The sequence below is a fragment of the Leptopilina boulardi genome, unplaced genomic scaffold, assembly GCF_019393585.1.
Source record: "Leptopilina boulardi isolate dan_hultmark-lab unplaced genomic scaffold, ZJU_Lbou_2.1 LbouV2_302, whole genome shotgun sequence".
NCBI lineage: Eukaryota > Metazoa > Arthropoda > Insecta > Hymenoptera > Figitidae > Leptopilina > Leptopilina boulardi.
In genome coordinates, this window is record NW_026137866.1 from 397,139 (window position 1) to 416,853 (window position 19,715).

A 19,715-nucleotide genomic window follows, 5' to 3' on the forward strand; every position below is an offset into this window, starting at 1 on the left:
CTTTTATTTGGCGCCACTTTTATTTGAAACTACTTTTAGTTGACGCCACTTTTAGTTAAAGCTACATTTATTTGGTACCACTTTTAGTTGAAGCTACTTTCATTTGGCGACACATTTAGTTATAAAGCTACTTTTAATTGGCGCCACTTTTAGTTGAAGCTACTTTATTTGGCGCCATTTTTAATTGGCGTCACTTTTACCTGAAGCTACCTTTACTTGGCGCCAGTTTTAGTTGAGGCTACTTTTATTTGAAACTATTTTTATTTGGCGCCACTTTTAGTTGAAGCTACTTTTAATTGGCGCTACTTTTAGTTAAAGCTACTTTTATTTGGCACCACTTTTAGTTAAAGCTACTTTTATTTGGCGCCACTTTTAGTTGAAGCTACATTTATTTGGCGCCACTTTTAGTTGAAGCTACATTTATTTGGTGCAACTTTTAGTTGAAGCTACTTTTAATTGGCGCCACTTTTAGTTGAAGTCACTTTTATTTGGCGCCACTTTTAGTTGAAGCTACTTCTAATTGGCGCCACTTTTAGTTGAAACTACTTTTATTTGGCGCCATTTTTAATTGGCGCTACTTTTATTTGGCGCCATTTTTAATTGGCGTCACTTTTAGTTGAAGCTACTTTTATTTGGCGCCACTTTTAGTTGAAACTACTTTTAGTTGAAGCTACTTTTATTTGGCGCCATTTTTAATTGGCGTCACTTTTAGTTGAAGCTACTTTTAATTGGCGCCACTTTTAGTTGAAGTCACTTTTATTTGGCGCCACTTTTAGTTGAAGCTACTTCTAATTGGCGCCACTTTTAGTTGAAGTCACTTTTATTTGGCGCCACTTTTAGTTGAAGCTACTTCTAATTGGCGACACTTTTAGTTGAAACTACTTTTTTTTGGGCGCCATTTTTAATTGGCGTCACTTTTAGTTGAAGCTACTTTTAATTGGCGCCACTTTTAGTTGAAGTCACTTTTATTTGGCGCCACTTTTAGTTGAAGCTACTTCTAATTGGCGCCACTTTTAGTTGAAACTACTTTTTTTTGGGCGCCATTTTTAATTGGCGCTACTTTTATTTGGCGCCATTTTTAATTGGCGTCACTTTTAGTTGAAGCTACTTTTATTTGGCGCCACTTTTAGTTGAAACTACTTTTAGTTGAAGCTACTTTTATTTGTCACCACTTTTAGTTGAAGCTATTTTTTATTTGAAATTACTTATTATCCTTTGTATTTGCCGTGAGCCTTACAACAAATAAATGAACAAAAATAATATTTAATAAAAATTATTATAATTAGCCAAATATATTATTATTATTATTTATTAAAAATGAAAATGGTAAAAAAAGAACATGTGTAAAAAAAATAAAGGCGCTGAAGAATTTTGTAATTTTTTTTCTTTTTTGTCCAAGTAGTGGACCACGTCTGGCATACGTGAAGATTGGAGGTAAACATTTGAGAGGGTGATGCATTCTAAAAGACGCTGGCCCTGCCTCTTGCGCTTAATTCTCTGAAGATAGGTGGCTGGGGGTTGGCCAGAGCTTTTATCCTTTAGAACCTGTATAGATCCACACGACTTGAACTACACACTCAAGAGGACAGAGACGAGTCAGAGGCGAGGTACACTAAAGGGTGCGGGAGAGGAAGACGCTTTGGTATAGCCTCGAGGGTCAAAAGGAAAAGGGGTGGCGCCGCTCCGACGAGCGACTAATTGCAAATTACTTGCGATTCAGTGTCGGTATGCCACATACAAAATCGCAGAAAAGAGAGAAAAAAGAAGAAAGAAAGAGCGAGAGAGAGAGAGACGAGCCAATAGGGGGGCAAAAAAAAAAAAATTGCAGCGAAACCTTTGACGTCGTTACACGCGAAAAAGGTGAAAAAGACCACCTTGAACTTTATGAATCTTATTCAGTTTCGTACTTCCGTCTTTATCGTCAGGGAAAAAGGAAGGTAATTTTAAAAGGGGAAACTCTTCTAGATGGAGGAAAAAAAAAAAAAATAAAACATAACTGAGAATGAAGATCTTCTCTCGAAATGTCAAGGAAAATAACTGTCGAAGTTCATGGAAAAAAGCTAAAGAATGTTTTTTAAATCCTCTTTTAGAAGAAAAATAATATCTCCAAAATAATGGGAAATGGATTTCGATTTCTTTTTCATAATATATATGAATAAAAATGCTTTTAATTTTTCAGAACATTGCTATTATTTTTCCCGTATTTCAGGAACTAAAAATATTGAAAAATGATGGAAATTAGAGGAATAGCAGTGAATTTCAGTTAATTATAAAAAAAAGGGCGAACATTTAAATGGCAGAATACAAAGGACTTAAAAAAAAAAGTGTGTGAATAATTGCGACGTGATGTATAGAGAATGGGTCGATTCATGAAGGTGGTGAGGCGAAATGGACAGTAACGATAATTCGGCCTATTCGTCGGTGATTAGAGAGTGGCAAGGTGGACATTTTCGTGGTCGAAGTGGACGAAGAAAAAGAAAACGACGAAAGCCATGGTGTGAAAGAATAGCCGATTGGACGCGTGCTTTCATTGCCTTTTTGTTTAGCAATGTTGGCATTGTATGCCTCGTGGTCAGTTATACGATTGCCGGTGCATTTCTCTTTCAATTTATTGAAGGCAAAAACAGTCAAGACAGAGCCAGTCACGTTCTTATTTTAAGAAACGACACTGCCTTTCGCCTATGGGAACTCACGTGCAAGGTAATATTTCACAATTTATATTTTGTCGCACAATCAGAAAAATTTAGTAAAAAAAAATTTATTTTTATGATTAAACTTTTCTTATGGAATAATAATGGTACTGGATAGGTAATTTTTGAAATTATTTTTCGATTCGTGAAAATAACTCTAAATAAAGATTTTTCCTATTATCATGGGAATGCGTGTAGTTTTTTTTTTTATCGCTTCTTGAGGAAATTGTTCAAAAAAAAGGTGTATTTTCAATAGTCGTGAAGAAATCCCTGAGGCGTATAAAAGTGAGAAACAAAAAGTTTCGAGTCTCTTGATTGCTATTAGACTCGAGCTCGAAGAAACAAACCAACAAGAAACTTTCGTTTTACACTTGAAAATCCCAATTGGAAGTAAGGGCTTTTAGAAACATTCTTATGAGAGATTGCACTTGACAGAGTAATTTACGATCAGATATGGGAAGTTTTAATGTTGAAACTCGTTCTATAATTGATGTTGAAAAAAATAAAAATACTTGTTATCGTATTCTACCGAGTCTTGTAAACAGCAAACAATAACTTTGTGAAATTTTCAATTTTTTAAATGTCGAATCCTTTCTTCGAAATTATTTAGTTAAAAAATTAAATCTTTATAGAAGAATAATCACTTAATTTGTTGAGAGGTAAAGATTGCCTATGTATTCGTTAATGGGTCTTTTGATTCTTGTTTCTCATTGTTTTTATTTTCAGTTAAACGTATTTTCGGAGAGGACCTGGAAGGCGAGAGTTCGTGCAGAGCTTGCAAATTACCAAAAAGAGATCGTGAGTGCAATAAAAAACGGATACGAAGGAGCTGATACCACGGGTGAGAGTAAGCAATGGAGCTTTGCTGGTGCTTTCCTTTACTCTCTCACAGTCATTACAACTATCGGTAAGTTTATTTTCTACATATTTTTCACTTTTCATACACTGCCAGCAATTAAAGTTATTTACCTGCAATATAGAATGGGTTAACCGCAGACCACTTCATCAAAATGGGATTAAACCCACATTACAATATTATATCCTTCTGACATTTTTTTAATACTATTTTACAATTTTTACAATCATTTTATATAATTAATAATTAAATAATTTTTTTAATTCTTAAATTTGTCTATAAAATCAGTTAATTTATATTTTCTGATTTTTTATAATCTGTTTTTCAACAAATGTCATTTGCTGTATAAGAACTTTTCTCATCTCGTTAAGAGAGATGCAGTTTCAAATGTAAAGATAAAAGACGGCCCTAAAACTCGTCTTAGTTTCATCGGTAATTAATTGCATCGACAAGTAATTGCCAGCTTTGTTTCATTAAGCTGAGCACTATAATGATCAAGAATTAACATCCCTTCTTTAAAACTCCTGCAAATGAGGAAAGCAATTTGAGTCTTAATGGGATAAATGTTCAAGATCCTATTCAAAAGCTGAAACATTTTTTTTTTTTTGAGACGCCATTTTTATTAATTTTTTAAAATTAAAAATATATTTTTTTTTAAATTTCCCGTTGCGTTTCTCTCGCGATTTTTTTTAACGAGGAAGGAAACTTATTTTTATTCACAAGTCTGACGTTATCTACATGAAATTATAAATATAAATTTTCAAACTTTTCATCAAGTATTTCATTAAAATAAATGTCAAAGATTTATTAATAGGTACAAAATTGAAAAAAATTAAAGATTCTTTTAATTGTTTTTATTAAAAAAAATAGGAATAAAGAAATAAAATATAGAAAGAAAGTTTTCTATACTGAAATCGAGTATCAAAATTAATTTTTAAATACTGAAATATGCAAGGAATTATTTTGAAGTGATTTTTCAAACGTTAAAATTTTTATAGCATCGGGTATTAGAAGGAAGCTTAAATTTTTATATAAGGTTGACCTAACGTGACATTTACTACTAAAATTATTAATCGCCTTTTTCTGACTTTTTCAAATGAATGACATTAAAATTCACTAATAGCTACTAATTAATAACTGACTCAAATTAGTAAGAATTTAATTTAAAACAAAATTTATGTTTACCACTATAAATTAATTGAATTTATTTATTAATAATTAATGAATTATTTAAATATTCTAAAAAATAATGTTAAAAATAGTTTAATAAATAAAATATTAAAAAATAGTTGAATAAATAATTTGATAGTTTCCTTATATTTTATGAAAACCGCGTGTAACTTTTGTGTCTGACTAAAATCGATGTTCACTACTGAAACAGTGACATTATTAATATAACTTACTTTAATGTTATAAAACTCTACTTTAAATGTTGTTTTTAGGTCAAAAAAAAAAAAGTTTTTACAAAAAGTATAAAGAAGCGCGAGAACTAAAATTTCTAACTGTGTCTGACTTATCTCGACATTTATCACTGAAATTACATGCGAAAGGCATTTTCTAATTGTCTTGGGAGTGTACGCTTAAAATCTATTGTATCTCACATGTAGGATACAGTTTCACAGTCAAAATTGAGAAAGTTTCAAGGGATTTGAATTCAACGAGAAATGTCTGACCTAATTTCACATTTACTACTGAAACACAAAATGATTATAAACATAAATGGCCCATTCTTGAGTTTTAGTATATGGAATTTAGTAAATTATATATAGTCAAAGTTTAATTTAATAATTTTACGCATGCAATATATTTTTAATTTTCTATATATAGTAAAGTATTTTAAAAAAAAGAAATTTAGTTTTATTTCTAAAAATTAATTTTTATTTGTTGGAAAAATATTTTTTTTATACATAAATTAGAGAAAAAAAGTTTTTATTTTTTAAAAAAAATTTAAATGAGACATTTTCAAGTCTATTTAGAGCGATAAAACTTTGATCGTATCCAGTGAAGAAACTTAAATTTTTATACGTGCCTGATCTAACTTGACGTTTACTACTGGAATAATGAATGACCTATCCTGTCAGTAAAATCGTTTAATATTCTACATCCAAAAGCGTTCGAGAACTTTTTTTTTTTTTTTATTTATTTTCTTTTGTTTTCGCAAATTTTTGTTTTTACGTTCATCATATGAAGAATAATATACGTTAAATATTGTCATGGCTCATTTTACATATTGAATATGTTTCAAAGCAAACATGATTATTAGTTTCAATTGGATTCAACTGGCAGGGTAAATACTGAAATATTCAAAGCGAAATGCAAGTTTACGAAGTGAAGTTATTCAATTATAACCTATATCGAAGATTAACTTATTCTATTCATTTCAAACGAAATTTTTTTTTTTGTTTATTTCCTTAATTACCGATTTCATTTTATATTTTAAATTGTAAGTGTTGAGATAAAATACGGTTTTTAATCTTCCTTTGTCCAACGTCAACTAATTGCATTGAAAAGTAATTTCTGATTTTTTTTCTGATTCTTTTACTTCTTTCCGTTTAATTTTTTATTGCTTTATTTCTGATTTCTTCTTTTCTCATTTCTTACGTTTTTAATTTATTTTTTCAATGCTTTCAATTAACTTTGGTTCTAATTTTTTATTTCTTCATTTTAAATTTCTTTATACATTGGTTTTGTTTATTTTATTAGGAACAAGTGACAAAAAAATTTTGGTTTTTTTCAATAATAATATCGAAAACATATTTCTTGGAGAAATTCAATGATAGGCTTTTAAAATATTTGACGATGCATTTTTATGATCAATGACATTATCATAGCTTTTTGTGAGAGAAAAATATCGAATAAAAATGAGAAAACATGTATATATATTCCAATAAAAAGTGTGAAAACGGAAAAAAAAGGAATGAAATCTCTCATATATTGGAGAAATTTAATAACATGTTGGTCGTCGTCGTCCTATAGAGTAATTAATTTCCGACCTAACGAGACTTGAGAACGGTTCAGCAGGCAGTTTGACGACGAGTCGAGAATGAAAGTAATTTCAGACGACACCCTGGAGAAATCGGAAGGGAGCAAAATATATATATATAGAATAAGGTTTTGGGGGGTAAAAGATGATTCGCGAGAGGAAAGTAGGTGGCAATTTCAGAAATCCATCCTCCATCCATATCCTTACATAACTGCGAATAGTAACTGTAAATGTGAGATGATTAATTCCACCTCTTGATGAAATGAACACGGCCCACAAAACTCACTAAAAGCATTATCTTTGTTGCGGTCGCACGTACATATTATACTCCCTGACTCTCGCAACTTCCTTCATTTCATCACGAAATGTTATGAATAATTAACGCCTCAGCCTTCCATTTTCCTAAAACTGCATCCGCATATTAAATTCATTCACTGACGCATATAAACAGTTTCACTTTTATAATCAGTTTCATTAATTGCCGCAACATAATGAGAAATTGATATTTTATAAATTCGGTTTTTATTTTTGAATTTTGCTGTTTTTCAAATATATCGACTATAATTTTCATCATCGACTGGAGTGTTTTAATACAGTTTCCTCCCTGTATAAAAGAAAATAAAATTACGTCTTAAGTTACCGACAACTTGTAAGTGGATTAAAATTAAAATGCGCGCAGCATCCTGATGCAAAGTTGCAATGAGATTTATTTTTTTAAAAAAATAATCCTCTCAATAAAAATGGATTATCAAAAGAAATATATAGATAGAAAAAAAAAATGAGTCAGTGTAGTAATTCAATATTGGCAATCGCAATCTCAGACGCCTTAAGGGAGGTGGGGGGGGATGGAGGGAGGGTGGACCATAAAGTCGCGATCGAGCGTTAGCTTCCCAAGTTTATTTGTGGCACTAGTGTACAAAGCTGACAGCCGGCGCTTACGTTTGTTTACTGCAAATTTTATGATGCATTTACTATCGCGCATACGTACGCCATCCGTTTATTATTGCGAAAAGGCGTCTTATATCCTCTACATTAAAGCCTAACTCTCTCTCTCTCTCTCTCTCTCTCTCTCTCTCTCTCTCTCTCTCTCTCTCTCCTTTCTCTCTCTTTGTGCCATGCTACATACGCGCACCTCTGCAAGAATCGTTGCCGAGGGATATATGCCGGAATAATAGACTAAATAAAAAAAAAAGCTCGAAAAACGCGAATTCGCTTTCCACGCTCTAGTGAATAAGTAATTCAGAGTTAAAAGGGGCTCGGAAAAAGAGTTTGTTGGTTCAGCTTTATTAGATTTCCCGTGTGTAGTGATTCAGACTTTTCACATAGGGAGATAAGACGCGATAAATAAGTTTTAAAAAAGGTGTTGCCTTTCAGAAAATGAATTTTTTAATCAATTATTATTTTCAATATTCTAGAAAAAGTGAAGTGAAAATCAAGTGAAAGTGAAGTTAAAATCAAGTGAAAGTGAAGTGAAAATCAAGTGAAATGAAAATAAATTGAATATTAAGTGAAAGTGAAATGAAAGTTAAGTGAAAATGAAGTGAAAGTGAAGTGAAGGGAAGATCAAGTGAAATGAAAATAAAGTGAAGTAAAGTGAATATTAAGTGAAAGTAAAGTGAAAATGAAGTGAAAGTGAACTGAAAATTGAGTGAAAGTGAAGTGAAGATCAAACGAAATGAAAATAAAGTGAAGTGAAAGTAAAGTGAATATTAAGTAAAAAAAAAACAAAAATATGTTCTGCTCGAGTTTTATAATTTTTTTGGAAAAATATTATAATACACTTAAATTTCAACCTGCAGCAAAAAATTAGCAAAAAAAAAATAACAAAAAAGAAAAACTAATTTTTTTTCAAAATTAGTCATCTTCAAATAAAATCTTGGCTACATATTTTTAAAATGTACTCCCCTTTCGAAGTGGAATTTATTTAAATATACACGCACCAAGTTGCACTACCAGACATGTTTCCCTGCTAAATAATAATAATTTTCAAAAATAAGTGACAGAATTATATTTATAATAATATAAATTGTTGCGGGAAATATAATTTAATGGTTATATAAGAATGAAAATTGAGAAACCTGTAGAATAAATCTTACTGAAACCTCTGCACGTCTCGTAATACCGGATCATAAAATCCTCTGAAATGGAAAATGCATAGAGCTTCCATTTTCCACTTTTTTAAAACGTATATCTGTCAAGTTTGTCAAGTGTAATTAACAGCGTGATAAAATCCACGCGGAAATTTCATTACACAGCCTTTCGACGTCGAAATTGTCCAATTCTGTTACTTTTCAGTGTTGCTATTCACTAATTCAGCTTGAAATAAAAACGCGTTAAAATGAGTTACGAAAGGAAGATTACTTTATCACTATTTTTTAATTCACACACCAATACGAAAGGCATGTATGGAGATTATGCCAAAAAAAAAAAGGGACGAAAAATATTTCCCACTAGCGATATGAAAATGTGTGTCCCTTCTAACCGAATAAAATGCAGATTTTTATCACCGCCCCCTTAAACAATAGACTTTTTTTTTAGATGCCTCTCTTATATTAATATCGTGTCTATTACTTTTCAAGAATTCTACTTTGCCTCTTGTTTTTTTTTCTGTGAAAAGAAATTTTTTTCATTATGAAAAATTTTATTCCCCATTTTTTAATATAAATTTATATTTATACTTTTTTTTATATTTTACTTCTGTTTATTATTAAAGAAAACTAATTAAAATTTTTTAATCAAAGCAAATTAAAAAGTATTAAAAAAAATAATTGAAAACAAAATTCGCTTCTCGAGAAAAGAAATTCCAATTGATTATACAAATTTTGAATCTCTTTACGTGCAAATTCACAAAATTTTTGCCAGTATTGCGTTAATGAAAAAATTCCTGTCACTTTGAATGAATTTGACTTTTGAAAAACTGTTTAAAGTAGTCCACTAGAAAATTCATAGAATCTCTTGCTTTTACGAGATTGTATATGTAAAAATGTAGTCACAGATAAAAAATGCAATCAAAGCTTTAGTGTAATTACATTTTTTTGGAACCTTTTTTATTATAAGTATTGCCTTTTTTTGCACAAAAAAAATATGTTTTGAATGTTCAAACAATACAGTGCTTAGAAAAATAATTTTAAAAAAAGATATATATTTATTAACGTTCTAATAAGCATGAGAAGGAGCTTTGCATATTCAAATTTTGAGTGCTCGAAAAAGATTACAACAAACGCGCACAGTCTGTAGAACAACAGATAAGGGGAAAAAAAGAGAGATAGAGAAAAGCAAGTTTAAAAGAGACGAGAATTCCGTGTACCGCAGTGATGCGCTTTAAACCGCTTTAATGAAGTAATCAAGCGTAATCAAAGCGTTTCGCGTGCTTGCGCTACTAGTTAGCCCTGTACATGTAATACCCAGAGTGTATTCAACTTCACTGGTGAACGCGCATCGGAGATCACGATACGAAATCAAGTCATTGCAAATTTAGATCTCATTTCTATAATAAAGATGAAAATAAGGGGAAAATTTACCCCATTAAATGCAAAATTTTATTAGAGAAAGAAATTTTTTCTTCTTTTTTTAATAATAAAAATTACAAATAAAAAATTATATTTAAAAAAATTGTACAAATAAATTAATGAATGTAGAAATTTGTAATTTTTAAATATTAATTAGTAAAAAATTGGATTTAATTTTGACTTAAAAATAATTTTTTTTTGCCTGTATTCTGACTTTTAAAATAACCAGAAACACACGTTATGTCTAAAAACAGTTGAAATAAAAGTGCGTGCGAAAATCCCCATAGGATTTGAACCAATTATCGAGGATTGTCGACTAATAGAGATACAATGGAAAAAGTCGAGATTTTATAGAATTGAATTTTTTGTTTTCAAGATTTGTATACAAATTTTCAAATCAATTTCCTGACACTAAATAATTTTCATTTAATTCAAATATTTTATTTAATTTGAAAAAAAATCAAATTTTGATTAAAAAGAAAATAACAGAAGTCAATGAATTAATTAAACTTATAGTTTAGTTATTAATTTTTTTTTTAATTTTTATATTTTATTATTTTTTAATTCTTATTTTTCCATAAATAAAAATGTTTTCTAAAATTAAATTTCCTGCTACTAAGTTTACTTTACTTAACTCGGTGAAAAAAAAAAAACATAATAATTTCTGTATTTGCTCGAAAAAGGGAATCTATTTCTTTGTATAATTTATATGCAAAAAAGGTTTATATTAAATTTATATTCGTAAGAGATTTTCCAAGAATAAGAAAAGTTTGAAAATATAAAAGAAAATTGTAATTCTGCCAAACTTGTGAAATTTCTATATTTTTCTTTTTTAAATGTAATGGATTTTTATTTACTTATTTAATTAATTTTCGTATTAATAACTCGGTTCTATATTTAAAAATTCCTTTTTTTAAAAAGTAAAAATTGAAAAAAAAGATAACTTTAGTTGAAAAACGAATTTAAATTCTTTATACCCAAAATGCATTTTCATTTAAAAAAAAAAAAAACTAAAAGCACATTGAAAACTCAAATAAAATAAAAAAAGGGAAATAGTAAAATGAGTGAGTTAAATGTAACGGTTTCTTTTTTTATTATGCAAAGGAATCGTTTTTCGATGATAGCAAAGGGGGAAACTCGTAAAAGACAATAAAAAAAAGTGTTTGATAAGAAGAAAAAAAAAGATTCTTTTTTTTCGGTTCTGTGAATGAATAGAAATCTCTGTTTTTGCGTTTAAGGTTATGGGAACACTTGCCCTAGGACCAAATGGGGTAAAGTGGCGACAATAGTGTACGCCATTGTTGGAATGCCTCTTTTTCTCCTCTACCTCAGCAACATTGGCGACATTCTCGCCCGGAGCTTTAAGTGGACTTACGCCCGTTGTTGCCTTTGCAGGTGTGTATAAAAGCTCCTCTTTGATACACGACCAGAATAACAACACTGGATAACGGTTAAATCTAAGCTTTTGAACCGTTTAAGTAATAGCAAAGCTTTTAATTATGTTTCTTGATGAAAGTTCTGCTTCCATGCAAAACTAATTGTTTTTCTCATAAAGTTCATTATTATTGCTATTATTATTTTTCATTAAAAATTCCAACTAAATTTCACGTTATATTATTGTTATTTATAGTGGTCATTTCTCACCTTGTAATGAAAATTTTATTCTTTTGTAATTGAATTCATTTTAAAACATATTTTTTCATATTTAAATACATCTTAATTTAATTTTTGTTGTACTTTCAAGACCTTTTTTGTAAATTGTTTTAATCATGAATCCCTAATGGTTTCTTAAAGCTTTTTTTTGTTAAAAAAAAAGTAACTTTATTCCATATAAAAGGGAACTGCATAATCAAGATGGTTTTGGTTAAAGTGAGTTTAAAAGCTTTTAATGATTCAGTAGATTTTTTTTAAATAAAATATTTATTATTAATTATTAAATTCCCGTTAAATTTCTTCTTGGCTATGCTTATTTAAACAAACAAATTTTTTTTTTGGCAGAAAAAAATTAAAAATATTTTTATCATGGTTGCGAGTAATAAAACTTTGTCATTTCAATTTCATTTGGAAATATAATACAATTACAATTTGCAAAGAAAGTTGAAACTCTATATATTTTCTTCTTTCCAATCTCCAATTTCCTTAATTCTTTAATTTGTAGTTAAAGCAGAAGCTGGCATAAGTAAAAAGTTGAACTGAAACTCTCATAAATTTTAATTTCTCTTTTAGATGTCGCAGGAGACCTCGAGGACCTCCACCTCCTCGAGAACAAATAGCAAAGAAAAGCCATTGGCAAGTAAGTATATTAAAAATAATTTTAAATTAATCAGACTCCTTTTACACTTTATAAAAAGTGTATTAAAAAAGAATTTTTTTTAATTACAATTACAAAAATTTTCTTTAAATTTTGAATAAATAAAATAATTTAATTTAAAAAATTTTTGGAAAATTAATTTGAAATAAAAATTAAAATATATTTTTAAAGATGGTAAATTTACATGGAGGTGAAATGGACACTTCAAGTTTGGACCAGGAAAATAGTTCCAACACCGAAGAGATTGGCGAAGAGGAGGACAATGACGATGACGAAGACGATGATGAAGACAGTGACGGAAAATACGATCCGCAAAGGGTCACAGTACCTCTCACTCTTTGTTTCGCCATTATGGTGGGGTAAGTTTTCTTAATTGTATAATTAACTAATTAGTTTTTAAACTAATTTTTCAAAACTAATACAATTTTTAAATACAATTTTTAAAATCTATTTTTATGAATAAAAAATGGAATATTTTTCCTCTTGGATAAATATGAAAAATATATGGAATATTTTTTTTTTTTATATATGATAGTTTGTTGTAAACTCGAGTTCAAAAGGGGATTTCAAATGCATTATTAGAAGAAAATCTGCTTAGCATATGAAAAATGAATAAAAAATCTATATATATGGAAACGTTTTCTGTCTGGTTGTATATATAGGTATGTATGCGGGGGAGCTTTCCTCTTTTCCGAATGGGAGGAATGGGATTTTCTCGACGGCTCCTACTTTTGTTTCATATCCCTTTCCACAATAGGCTTCGGTGATATTGTACCTGGTGATAAGATCACAGGGCAGGGCCAGGGATTCGAACTGTCTTTCGTCTTTTGCTCCATGTACCTGATGCTGGGTAAGCACTTCAGATAAATCACATTTTTCAAAAAATAAAATATTCTTTCAAATTTAATTTAAATATAAATAAAAATATTTCTAACTAATTTTATAATTTAACTAAGAAATGAAATATTTGTTTAAGGTATGGCGTTAATCGCCATGTGTTTCAATCTGATGCAAGAGGAAGTGATCGCCAAGATGCGTTCCCTCGTTCGCACAGTAAAACACATATTCAGGTGTGACAGGTGACGAAGATAAAGTGGTTGCTGTGAGAGACTCTCCAATGAAAGATTTCAAACCCTCAACACGTCAAAGGCTATCAGTAAGTTGCGTTTCACATCCCCCTAAAATGTCACAACCACTTTCATTTCTTTCTATATTTCTACTCTATTCCGTTTCACATCGCGCAATAAAACAGACATGGTGTCATAAATTTTTACCACCATGTAGAGAGGCAAAAAAGATCAAAAGATTTATCTTTTATCAGCGATCGCATACATTCAAAAAACCGTAGCAATTTTCACAATTTCTATTTTGTAATTAGTTTCTTTAAAAAAAAGAAACTTAATCCAGAAATTGAATGTGAAAATCGAATCTGATGGAAATTAGAGCAAGTGAAATGAAATTATCGGTTTTTGAAATTTGCTCAGAAGGCAATAATATTTGAAATTGCATTCGAATATTTTGAAAAATGATTTTTTTTTGTCTTAAGATTTATTTACTATTTGAAAAATGGTAATTTCTTTCTTTAAAACAGTTCACATTTTTGAGGACATTAATCCAGAAACTGTTTCATTATGTCAATTGGGGTTTTCATAAATTAACTGAAACTCGTTTCACGTCGATGAACCTTAAGTACATCTAATTCTGAGTAACTTGCTGAGATTTAAGTTAAGTTCCTTCTCTTCTCGTGGAATTCCTCCTTTTACGGTATAATAATAAAACTCATGCAAACGCAAGAGAATTCTAGAACTACTATAGAATGTAAATGGATGCTTTATACAAGTTTGACGCCCTAAAGGGTTGCCGGAGAAATAATATAAAAAAAAAAATAAAAGATTGAATAATGTGAGAAAACATATATGAATATCGAATTTTTACATTATTATCAATTTTTTCAAGGATGAAAGAAATATTTTTTCCCCACACGCGTGTAAATTATTTTTCCCTTGCAAATAATTCTTTTCGAACATAAAAATTGAAATTGAAATTGAAATTGGCTTTTGAAAATAAAATGAAATCAAAGGAGAGAGAAAAAAAAAGAAGAAGGCCATTTGAGTAGATGCCATGAAAAATAATAAATCTTTTTCGCAGTGTTCTCTAACACACTTTCAAGAGAGTTAATCTTTATAGAATCGTATCAAGCTATAAGCATGACTGTGCAACTTTCTCCTCCCTTGCAACATTGTAAGAAGCCAAACCTAGAAGAAATTCTCTATATCAAACACATTTCATTTGCTCGAAAAAATATTAAAAAGTCAAAATATATTCGTGTTCTATAAAAAAAAATTTATTTAATTCTAATACTTGATTACTTGACTATTATCAAATAAATATTTACTTGAATCAAATAATTTTGACACAATTTGTTTCAAATACAGAAATTATTGGTTCAAATACAATTTATTTAATTCAAATAAAAATTATTTGGTTCAAGTAAATATTTATTTGATATAATAGTCATGTAATCGAGTATTTGAATCAAATAAATTTTTTTTCAGTGTAGAATTGGATAAATTTTTTTCCGTGTATTTGACAGAATCATAGGGTTAAAATTAACAAATCATGAAAATGAAATAAAAACTCATAACAAATTAATTTTAGTCATTATTCCAAATTGAATTTGATTTGTCAGTATAAGAGAGTGAATTTAAAAAAAAAAACATTTTTCAAAAATAGGTGCGCGTTTACAATATATTGAAAAATCGAACCCGATCGAGAATGAGAAGATTGAAAGGGTCGTCTTTTAAATTTCAATACACCCCAAGAAAGGTAGAAGTCAACAAATCTTCGCTCAGTCTTTTTCATTTGCCTCGATCTTTTTTCTTCTTTCGTACCCCCCCCCCCCACACTCCGCACAGCTTCCCTTTGCGCCTTTTTGGACCAGGCGTGTCGTCCTTCCCAAGACGAAATCGAGATGAAACGATGAGTCTCTGCAATTTCAACCATATACGGATTTGCGAAGAGTAGAAGAGCTCATGCGTCAACATTTTGTCGATTCTGCGCATTTATATGAAAACGGGGTGCGACCGGTTCGTTCTTCGCATTCGGCACAGTGTGCTTTACCTTTAAAGGCCAGGTTCACCCACGACCTGATAAAGCGCGATTCTCTCGCCAAAAAAAAAGAAAAAAAAAGTTCGTGAATAAAACCCCTCGCGCGATATATTTTATTCAACGTTCACAAACCCCCTTTCGCCTCTCACGACTGGAAAGTTCACACCCAAAATTGACTTATCGAGTGCCACACGACATCGTTTCTTTTTTCAAATTCAAATTCTCTCTCAGTGACCACGCTTCTTTTTTTTTCTCCCTCTTGGGAGTATTTTACGAATAAAAACAAACTTTTTCAATTCGAAATAATAAGAAAATTTACAAATTGTCATTAATTGAGAAAAAGAAGTTGATTCGAAAACAAAAATAAAAAATGTTTGGAAAAGTTTTGAATAGGGAAAATAAATCAAATATTGTGACAGAGATGATAATTAAAAGATGAGAAAGAGAGAAACAATAGAAAGTAGAAGACATAAAGATAACAAGAAACGTGGGGAACAAATTGAAATCAGAAATGTCGAGAAATTCTCAATTTAATGAAGCGTTTAATTATTATCATCATCATCAACGATGATATTTTTCCTATAGACAAAATTCAACCAATACCATCACCGCACTGAGAGTCCAGTTTATGAGGAAATAGTGGAATCAGCAACAGGACTGGGGTTATCAGCGAGATGGAGATTTGATGGCGTAATCAAAAGTTATAGCTCTAACCAAAGTGCATCAGCATTAGTATAGCACACGGCGCGATTATGAAATCGATTCCAGATATATACAATGTTACATAGGGAGTGAACAAATTCAAATAATAATTATAATCTTATATGTGTTTCGCGCTTTTAATGAATTCATTTTCTTTTGAATTTTAATCAGTTTTTTTTATTTTCATTTTTTTTGAAAGAAAATTTGTATATAAAAAAAAAAGGGGGGAAGAGATTGTAGGGAGAAAACGAGTTAATATAAAAAGAAAGTAGCGGAAAACTGATGCATCCTCTGGCACCCTTGTGAGAAGTTTGAGGGGTGCAACGAGCGCGAGCATATAAAAGGGGGAGACAAGCGAAAAGGAAGAAGAAGCATTCAGTGTCGCGTGAGTACCAAGTTTTTGAATCTTTCCAACTTGCGAAATACATTGCATGCACGGGTTTTTGCATCTTGTCTAGAACGACAGGTGTCAGACTCTATATAATTCTCTGAATTTCATCGGGGCTAAATCTCCCTTCTCTTTCTCTCTTGAGTTTGACAAAGTTTCAGGAAAGTACAAGGGATTCGAAAAATAAAACATTTTTTTATTAGATAGAGATTTTTTTTCCAAAAATGTATTCGATGTTATTAAATAATATTATATTATAAATGTATAATATTATATACTAATATTACATACAATTTCCATTTACTCGAATATTGAATGTGTATCTTTGAGTTTGAAGATGTTTGACAATGTCTTTCGTATTCCGTGACTAATTTCCACCAAAGTTTCAATTGTGTTCTTCAATTAATAAATAATTATACATACTGGGGAATTGCCGGCGGGCTTCGAACTTTGTTCGTATATTAGAAACAAGAATGAAAATTGACCACAGAGATAGAGAATTATTAAAATTAATTTTTAGTACAAATATTGTAAATTTTTAACAAATTAAAAAAAAGATGGAAAATTTTCAGCATTTTTTATCAATTTAAATATTGCAAACAAAAATATTTTACCTCACATGAAAATTTACTTCGAAGAGATAAAATAGTCTTATAAAATATTAGCTGCAACTTTTATATCCTAAAATAAGATTGTTTCTATTGCATTTGTTACATAATTTATAATTTAAAGTCCAATTCGGTCGGAAAAAGGTTTCAAGAAACTCGAAATGTTTGGGATTTCAATTAAATTTTTAAAGAAAAAGTCGATGAAAGGATAAAGAACGTGTTCTTTTACGATTTTTTTAAAACATTAACGATTCTTGACATTTTTACATCTGAGATCTTTTTTTAAATAAATAAAATATAAATAAAGAAAGAAATTAATAAATAAAATAATATAATAATAAAAAATAATTAAATAAAATTATATAAATATAATAATAAAAAAATATAGTTAAATAATAACAGTAAAAATATAAAATTGTAAATTAAATATATACGGAATATTCTTGGATCTTTAGAATTCGCTGATAATAAGTTAGTCCATTGTTAAACGTCAGTAATCGTTGTAACAATAAAATATTCTTTTGTTAAAGGATTCTGATTGAAATAATTATCATTCATTTTTGTGGAAGTCCTTTGTAAATCCGAATATAATAGCTCTATATATTTTTAGACGCTTTTGCTTTTTTTTCCCCGTTCATTTCAAAATACTCAAGGTGATGTAGCTAATACTTTGAAAATGGTTTCTATTTTTATTTTGATTTTGAAATTTTTCTATACTCTTCAGAAATTTTTCTAGTGCCGCAAGAATTAGACATTTTTTATAGCGCGAGCTTTTTTCTCTATTTTTCGACCTTCTTTTATACTTTAATTCTTTTTTTTTCTACTACATTTCTCAACAACTACACCATTATTACTACTTCAAGTCTATTTCTTACTTTTCGCTTGTATATTTTTCAGATTTTAATGTTTTCTTTCAAAAGGTTATTCTAACTCGAAAACTGTTTTTCTTTTAAACAATTTGTTCTATTTTCATTTTCTTTTCAGCAAATTTTTCTTCGAATTCAATTTTTTAAATACAGTAGAAAATATATTTTTTTAATTCGTATTTTTAAACATTATTTCTAAACAAATTTTCTTATTTTTTTAATTTTTTCTAAAATAATAGAGAATAATAATAGATATTTTCTTGTACGATTTCCGCGAAAATATTTTTCCATTTCGAAAAGAATTTCATTTTTGTTGAACTTGTAAAATTTAAATTTTTGATACTGCTTTTTAATATCGACATCTGCATATTTAGTCACAGGGAAAAATTTGAAACGTCAGTCATATATTTCAGTGCTTCTATATATATATATATATAGGATTTTAAAAATGAAAAATCGTGAAACAATATGCTTTTAGCTTGACAAACTATTTCGGAAAATTTTAAATTCGTTCACTGTCAATGTTTAAATAAAACGAAATATGACTTTTCCTCTATATTTTCAGAAACTAACAATTTCTATGTGAAAAATTCTTTTTTTTTGGGACAATAATACATTTTTTTTTCAATATTCCACTTTTTTCCTCGCCATTGTGTTGTATTTCATTATTTTAAAAGCAAATAAAATAAAAAATTTTATGATAAATATACTTTCAATAACAATATATTTTAAAAGCATTATTGTTTATATTTGAAAACAAAGAGCTATTATGTTTTTTTTGATATTATAAATTTATTATCCATTTTTTTATTAAATTCAATTTTGTCCTAAATAAAGGAATGCTTTTCATAATATACAATCAGAGGAATTTTTGTCTCAGAGCCAAATAAATATTTATTTATTTCAAATAATTTTTATTTGATTTAAATAAATTTTATTTATCAGAAATGGAAATAAAATATTTCTTTGGGTGTATAATATAGAAGTAACAATTTTCTTTTATTTAATACATATTTAATATTATTTTATTAATTGTGACTCGCTCTGAATAAAGGGACCTTAAAAGCAAACGAATTATAGGTTATGTTTACGGTAATTTATTGTTTAAAAGTTTCTTTTTACTTTTGTAAAATTAAAATCAGTTTTTATTGAATATTTCGGATATGTAACGAAGACTTAAATATCAATTATTTCTATTGAGAGTTGATTCTCTTAAAAATGTAAAAACATAACCTATAATTTTTTGTTTCTAGGGTCCCTTTCTTAAAAGCGTGTCACAATTTTTGAAATTGTTAATAAAAAAATTGAAATAAATTTTGCAATTATATAATAAATTACTAGTTTCGTATACCAACAGAAATTGAAATCCCTGATGATTGAATTATTACATTTTATTTGACATGCTTAATATGACAGGTTTTCGCATGGCATTGCGGTTTAGAATATTTATATACATACAATGAAACAAATTACCTCTTTTTAATAAACATTTGAAAATTTGTATAATATATATATGCCTATTGATGCATTAATCGGGCGCTATTGACTTCCTATTCGATATATATATATACATGTATATGTAGAGGTAATTTCGTTTGCACACTACTCTCGAAAGCGATTGCCTCGAGTAATCAATTTTATATTAATGGGTAATATATACATATAAGTTAGCTACTGGTCCATGTCAATCTGGA

At 29.0% G+C, this 19,715-nt stretch overlaps 2 protein-coding genes across 3 annotated transcripts in view; both read left to right on the forward strand.

The window, feature by feature from the left end:
• Positions 1-2,388: 2,388 nt before the first annotated feature.
• Positions 2,389-19,715, forward strand: part of LOC127282853 (potassium channel subfamily K member 17-like) — a 40,955-nt gene continuing 23,628 nt past the window's right edge. Inside the window, exons 1-7 of the mRNA XM_051307390.1 lie at positions 2,389-2,700; positions 3,417-3,597; positions 11,277-11,433; positions 12,265-12,331; positions 12,521-12,708; positions 13,012-13,199; positions 13,326-13,419. Of these exons, the coding sequence (XP_051163347.1) occupies positions 2,389-2,700; positions 3,417-3,597; positions 11,277-11,433; positions 12,265-12,331; positions 12,521-12,708; positions 13,012-13,199; positions 13,326-13,419 (1,187 nt within the window). The remainder of the gene's footprint in view (positions 2,701-3,416; positions 3,598-11,276; positions 11,434-12,264; positions 12,332-12,520; positions 12,709-13,011; positions 13,200-13,325; positions 13,420-19,715) is intronic.
• LOC127282673 (potassium channel subfamily K member 18-like) overlaps positions 15,427-19,715 on the forward strand; it is a 42,135-nt gene continuing 37,846 nt past the window's right edge. Inside the window, exon 1 of one of the 2 annotated variants that reach the window (XM_051307068.1) lies at positions 15,427-16,544. The gene's annotated coding sequence lies outside the window, so the exon portion shown is untranslated. The remainder of the gene's footprint in view (positions 16,545-19,715) is intronic. The other variant, XM_051307069.1, reaches the window with a different exon arrangement.